Genomic DNA, 7,500 nt, shown 5'->3' on the forward strand with positions numbered 1-7,500 from the left:
ATTCATTACATAATAATCAAACAAGATTTTTTGTTTCTCATTTGTATTAACCATTCTTCCTTCCGTTATTTTTCATAACATGGAAATGAAAGAAAATAATTCTGTAAAATGTAGTTGAAATCAGATATATAAAACCAGTAGACTCTTGCAACAGATATAAGAATATCATAAACATCTTCTCTATTACCTTTAATGGGTTTCCTGGCTGTAAGATGATCACTGAATATCAGAATTTCTGCTGAGGCATTACCCTTATGGTTAACCCTTTCACAGGCAAGCGTTCTTAATTGCCCCAAAACTGGATGTGGGTGTAATGATATGGCAAAGGAAACACCAAGGAATTGTGGTTATAGGTAAGTGTTAGAAATATGTACAATATGCTTTGGTTTAAGTATTGATCCAGTTTTTGGGTGTAGGGGAAGAAAATTATCCTTTTTAAATGGACTGGCTCATTACTTCTTTTGTTTTTATTCAATCAACAGAAATAGGAAAGATACCAGTATTACAATGAAAGCCAGTGAAAGGGTTAAATTCATTCTAGATTCTATGCAAAGATCTTACGTCATCAAGTATCTCTTGACTACTTATCATCCTGATGTAACTATGTGGCCCTAATCTGTTATATATATTTATATTTTAGAAACTAAGACACATGGTAAAGCTCAAATGATTATTCCAAAGCCAGTTATACATTTACATTCAAGCTGTTTAAGCAACACTTATAACACATACCATACTACTTGTTACTGATTCTCCAATTCTGACATTCGGTTAAACTCTATCGTTCAGAAATAATGCAACATAGTTTTCTTTCCGTTGCAGGAGCATTTGCAAAAGCTTTGACAAAGGGTGATACCTAGGAAATTATGGAGCAAGCATATCAGTTAGTTCTCTATTAATATCTTGTTTAATATAATGCCATGAATTAACTTTTCTATGGAGAAATTACTTAACTCTTCTTTAACTTATATATCAAAAGTAGTGTTAATTAGTTCAATTGCAGTCATAAAAACAAATAAACAAGAGAGCAGTTCATTTCTTGATTTTAAAACTTACTTGTGAATTGATCAATCTAAGAATGAATTACAAAACTTAATCACATTATTGCAAAGCATCTGTAATAGATTTTCAATTTTGCAATAATTGTCATAAACAAAGTACAAATAATCAGCCAGTCATTTCTCACGGGTAAATCATCGTACTTTTCAAAAGTTACAAAATAATAATCTTTTGCCGACTGAACCAACAAATTTCAGATCAATTTTCAAATAAATATGTTAGAAGAAAAACAAATAATCATAATTACTACTGGACAATCTATTTCTGACAGCTAAATTCAAACCAGATTTCAATTTTACGCATAGCCCCAACAATCAAAGGAGTATTTTGCTGATTGCTTTATATCATCATTTGTTTGTGCATATATATGCATGTGTATATGTGTGAACAAGTGTACTAGAATATCTTGGCAACATTTTTCAGTGTTTTAGTTTGTGTGATATTACCAATAAATTATAGCTTCAGCATTTTTATATAATCATTTGAAAACAGGCATACACTCATTAGATAACTATACATTTCCCCAAATATTGTATGCATACTGAATATGTGTGTGTGTGTGTGTGTGTGTGTGTGTGTGTGTGTGTGTGTGTGTGTGTGTGTGTGTGTGTGTGTGTGTGTGTGTGTGTGTGTGTGTGTGTGTGTGTGTGTGTGTGTGTGTGTGTGTGTGTGTGTGTGTGTGTGTGTGTGTGTGTGTGTGTGTGTGTGTACATATGCTTGTATTAAGTAAACTTGGTATTTCTTTAAGAATATGATTTGGTCTAAGAAGAATTAAACTAAGAAAATAAAGTTACCTTGTCAAGTGAACTTCACAACAGGCAGGTATAATGCGTCAGTCTTCATAGCAAATTAGCCTACAAAAATAGCTTAAAGATAGGTATTTCATAGAAGTGAACAACAGAATGACACATATCCTTCTGTCTACTCACAGAGCTGATCCTGGGTAAACATTAAGACATATCATAGCTGTATTCTAAGTAAAAGTATCTGTTTCTATTCATCTAGATTTTTTCCCTATATTCTATATTTTCACACACACACAAAAAAAAGAAAGTAAAACACTAATTCACATGTAATTTTCCAAACTAACTTCATCTTTCTATATGACACTTCACAGTTAAAGCAATTTCACCATCTTTGTTGAACATTACCATTTTGCAAAACGACACTTTGAACGGCAAAACTGATATGCTTCTTTGTTCTCTCCATTTCCAGTTACCTGAATGAGGACATGTACATAATCCACTGCTTATCCTAAAGGACCTTCTCGTGTGAAATATCTCACACGTCAAATAATAATATCGAAGAAATTCCTTTTCTCCTGGATAAAAAATATAAAACAAGATATTTTACTTCATACATCTTTAGTAATTATTATTTTTTCTTTTCATCTTTTTTAACAAATGGGGTATTAATAATCTAATGTATTTTTTTCCATTTCCCTCCTCAAGGGCTATTCAAATTTGAGCTGACTTGGCTGCGGCAAGACACAGATCTGTTCTAAATGTGACACACAGGAAACAGACAGTTAATGCTATTGAAGTCCAAAGAGATAAGAAACACAGACTACATATATGCTGCAGTTTTTTCTTTCTGTTATATTGTTATCTGAAGTTCTGATGTTTAAGAACTTTGAGAAATAATAATCAAACAGTTTCGTTTTTTTGTTGATATAAAAAGTATACACTAAATTTTATGTATGTAAAAAATGCCCCTCATATCATTATTACAGGAATACACATTCTAATACCAAAGACATTCAACTCAAAAATTTTACAGTAATTCCTCAGAACAAAGTACATTTCTATGATGACACTGAAACTCCCCCTAAATAGTCCAATGTGACTTACTCATACTTTCTCCCTTTAAATAAATTTCTCTCATTTTAAGGCCACAGCCATGGAAGAAAAAGATAATCAAAATGAAAAATACATGAAGTTGGTCACTAAAGATATCATTAGGATATTTATTCTCTTATTCTTATACAAAGGATAGCAGGCTGGCTAGACAGAGAAGCAGAAGACTATACAGACACTAAAGGCAGTGGTCTTTCTGGACTATAACAAAGATTTGGTAACTTTACAAGAGATGGCAAATTCAAAAGAAAACAGATAAATTCAAAAAGATTCATTTGTTCTTGTATCCATCAGCTTCAAATTATTTTCTACCTTCTCAAAAATTATGAGTAAAACAGAATGGAACCTGTTTCAGCAAAACCCATTGATTTCATTAATTCAAAGTTTTCAGTCACTTTCAATCGATGGCTGAAAATGGCTCTAACCAGGTTGGTGTACTTCAGGAAATAATTCTTAGATATCACACACAGATCTTGAATCAGGTCTTGATTGCACTACAAAGGTTGCATTTTGATGAGTAACTTTTACCGAACCTGAGAAGAGGTATTCAGACGATTTAGTTTCACTGAGCTTTATTTCTTAGATTTGCTTCCCAAGGCAAAATTAGCAAATTATAATTTTGACAGTGATTTTGGAGTTAATCTTATTAGCAAGATGCATTTTGTCAGGTCTTTCTGACTGACTGAGTAAATGAAATATTAGGAAAGGCTGCTAGCCATGAAGACCGTGGTCCTATGTAATGCTGAAAATATATCGCTTTTATAAAATGTAAACTTATACCTCCAAAAAGTGTGCAATTGACATGCTGCCTGAAGATTACCAAAACAAAAATCCTTTATCCTGAAATGCACTTGCCCTTTATAATATGAGAAAATAAAGATTCAGTATGTAGGATACTCATACAGTGTAAGAAGAATCAATTTTCTTTTTCATTTCTTTCAGAGATCCATGTTAAGGTTTTACAGAAACAGATATTACAGAACCAAATAAAATTAGCAATGGTCTATTTAATGTATATCTATGTGTATGTATATATATATTCATATTTATATATGTATGTATATATATATATATGTGTATATATATATATATATATATATATATATATATATATATACATATATATATACATTTATACATATATATATATATTTGCAGGCATTTCAACTAATTAGGACTCTACATGGGGGTATCAGGACGTTCTTTGATCCACTTCTCAATCTGTGGTAGTTTGATAACTTTTTCGACCACATTCTTCAGTCGTGGAACTGCCTCCAGAGAACTTTCATGGTGAGTGCTTAGCTGGCTGAGGTAACACGCGGCAAAGATGTCAACCCATGTCATCTGTCAAGAGAGAGAAACAAAGAGAGACTTTAGGATGTATATTCTCCTAGTCTTAGTCAAATCAAACTTAGCAAACTCTGTGTGCTGTAAATTCTTCAATCATTTAATTTAGTTTCTATACTATACTGAGCAATTAGCAGTAAATACAGAGTAATTTATTATAAATTACTCTATAATATTACCTCTTAATCAAATGGTATTGAGTTAGACATATCATATCTACATCTGCTCTCTATTATTCAATGCTAAAAAATGTATTCCAAGAAGGTATATTCTTAAAAAAACATGATGTCAACAGCAGACTTTATATTTCTATTGCAAGTATTCCTATAAATGTATCAAGGGCATGCTATGAAGACATCCTAGATGAATAAATAAACAATGTCTAATAAAATCTGACTGTGAGACAGAAACCATATTGTTACTACTGACGATTGTCTTTAAACCATTTTTGCAGTGATTCGAATCTGATCATTCACTACACTTAATAGAGAAAAGAAACTGTTCTGACTTCAGGAATGAAATATCAACATATTGTATTAATTACCTGTCAAGAAGGAGAGGGAGAGAATGTTAGAGGGGGAGAGGGGGGAAAGTGAGAAGAGGGAGGAGAGGGAGGGAGGGAGGGGGAGAGAGAGAGAGAGAGGGAGGGAGGGAGGGGAGGGGAGGGGAGAGGAGGGAGGAAGGGAGAGAGGGAGGAGGGGGGGAGAGAGAGAGAGGAAGAGAGAGAGAGAGGAGAGAGAGAGAGAGGGGGGGGGGGGGGGGGGCGGGGAGGGAGGGAGAGAGGAGGAGGGAGGGAGAGAGAGAGAGGGAGAGGGAGAGAGAGGGAGAGAGGGAGAGGGGAGAGGGAGAGAGAGAGAGAGGGGAGGAGGGGAGAGAGGGGAGAGAGGGAGAGGGGAGAGAGAGAGAGAGAGAGAGAGAGAGAGAGAGAGAGAGAGAGAGAGAGAGAGAGAGAGAGAGAGAGAGAGAGAGAGAGAGAGAGAGAGAGAGAGAGAAAATGAAAATGAGGATAACAGAGAGAATGAAAATTAAAATGAAAAGGAGTATGAGAAGAGGAAGACAGTCCGAGAGCAAAAGAGTACTAGACAGACAGACAGATCAGCAATTCTTAGTCCGTACCTTATCACCGCAGAACCACTCTCGTCCTTCCAGTCTGCGGTCAAGCTCCCTCATGACAGGTGGCAGTGTGCTTGTGTAAAATTCTGTGGCCAGCATCTTCGCTTTTGCAACATCCCCTGCAAGCCTGTTGAAGATAATAGCATTGTCAATGGATGGGATCTCTTGAGAGTTTACTTGTAAATTAATAACTAGGATAAGAAACAACCAATAATAATGATAACAATAGCTATTATAATCACAATGATAATAATTATAATAATAATAATGGCTATTATAAGAACAATAATAATGTAATAATGATGATGACGATGACGATGACGATGATAGTGATAGTGATAGTAATAATGATAATGATAATAATAATAATAATAATAATAATAATAATACCAAAATGAGAATGAGAATGATAATAATGATAAAAATAACAATAATAATAATAATAAAGATGATGATAATAATAATAGTAATAATTATTAAAATAATGATAATAACAATAATAATAATAATAATAATGATAATGATAATGATAATAATAATATCAATAATGATAATGATAATAAGATCAATAATGATAAGATTGATAATGATAATGATAAGAATAATAATAGAAAAAATAAAAATGAGTATTATTATTAAAACAATGATAATGATAACAATAACAGTAATAACAACACAAATCATAATAACAATATTGATATCAATAATGTATAAATAACAATTCAAATATCTGCTATATTTGTGAAGCATTTTGAAAATTTGAGAGAGAGAGAGAGAGAGAGAGTGAGTAAGCTTGGCGGTCATACTGACTCAGACCTTGAGATCATGGGTTGAGTTGGTGATGGAGACACTGATACACTTGCACTAAATTTGACCAGGGGTTCACCCTTTAGATTACATAGTTCAGGTCAATGCCCTTGGGGAAGACAAGCAGGTGTGATAAAGTCAAGGCCCTGAGATGGACTTCCCCAAGCTGTGGCTTCTACTGTGGGAAGAGTGCTGCCTTGCCTCTTTTACCTCTTGTAAATGTCTACAGATGCCTCCTGCTAAATAATCAATGAAGCGGTTTAATGGTGCTTCCATTCTGGCACACGTGTGGGTGTGTCAGCTGTGACCAGGTGAAGGTCAAGGGAGGAAGCAGGTGTGGGACAGTACTTTTGCTAGTCACTAGGGAGCAGAGTGTCTTAGGGAACTAATATTACAAAGATTATATATAACATATATAATATAGATAATATATATAATATATATAATAAAATAGTAGTCTGGGAAATCTGTGACTTACATTGCTCATACGGCACTGATATTGCATATCATGTGGCCTAAGACACTGATTATGCTTTTGTATTTAATTCAATGCCATATAGCTGGCAGTCTGTTTTGACCTGACGTATCCTGTTTCCTGTGTCCACTTCCACCTCTAAACTGCAGCCGCCCTGGCAGCTGTGTTTGCTAGAGGAAGCCCTGAGGTATAGAAAGCGACTCAAGATTCGTACTTAGGAAGGACACAGAAGGAACCCAAGGCAGATCAGACAGAGACAAGGGACAGATAGAGAGAAGAACAGGCAGAGCATACAGCTCTGACCTCCAGCCTTCAGCCAAAGGCAAGTGTATCAACTGAGTCCAGCAAAAAAATCCATGACATGTGAACGTCTGTCTGTCTTATCCACTGGGTAAACAGGCAAAGCTAGTGGATTACAACCACTGGCAACTAGAGAGAAATATAACTATTTGAAGAGAGAGAGAGAGAGAGAGAGAGAGAGAGAGAGAGAGAGAGAGAGAGAGAGAGAGAGGAGGGAGGGGAGAGAGAGAGAGGGGAGGAGGAGGAGGGAGAGGGGAGAGGAGAGAAGAGAAAGAGAGAGAAAAGGAGAGAGAGGGAAAGAGAGAGAGAGAGAGAGAGAGAGAGAGAGAGAGAGAGAGAGAGAGAGAGAGAGAGAGAGAGAGAGAGAGAGAGAGAGAGAGAGAGAGAGAGAGAGAGAGAGAGAGAGAGAATAGCCAAGAAACAGCATTTAGTTGAAAAAGGAAAAAAAATCTATATCCCATTAAATAACATTTTAATTAAATCCGTTTACATCACTTAAACAATAATGCTCACGATGTCCTTTAATTTCCAAATGCATTAATC

The 7,500-nt window shown here is 34.9% G+C and overlaps 1 protein-coding gene across 3 annotated transcripts in view; it reads right to left on the minus strand.

The window, feature by feature from the left end:
- The window catches only part of LOC122262841 (hematopoietic prostaglandin D synthase-like), a 150,428-nt gene that overhangs the window by 2,463 nt on the left and 140,465 nt on the right, over positions 1-7,500 (minus strand). For all 3 annotated transcript variants that reach the window (XM_086555637.1, XM_086555639.1, XM_086555638.1), the window contains 2 exons: positions 5,379-5,502; positions 1-4,259 (listed from right to left, as the gene is read on the minus strand). The exon at positions 1-4,259 is cut by the window's left edge. In XM_086555637.1, coding sequence (XP_086411763.1) covers positions 4,095-4,259; positions 5,379-5,502 — 289 coding nt within the window. In that variant the 3' untranslated portion in view covers positions 1-4,094. The remainder of the gene's footprint in view (positions 4,260-5,378; positions 5,503-7,500) is intronic.

This window comes from Penaeus japonicus, unplaced genomic scaffold, assembly GCF_977035675.1.
Source record: "Penaeus japonicus unplaced genomic scaffold, GWHDUDI00000001_assembly GWHDUDI00000031, whole genome shotgun sequence".
NCBI lineage: Eukaryota > Metazoa > Arthropoda > Malacostraca > Decapoda > Penaeidae > Penaeus > Penaeus japonicus.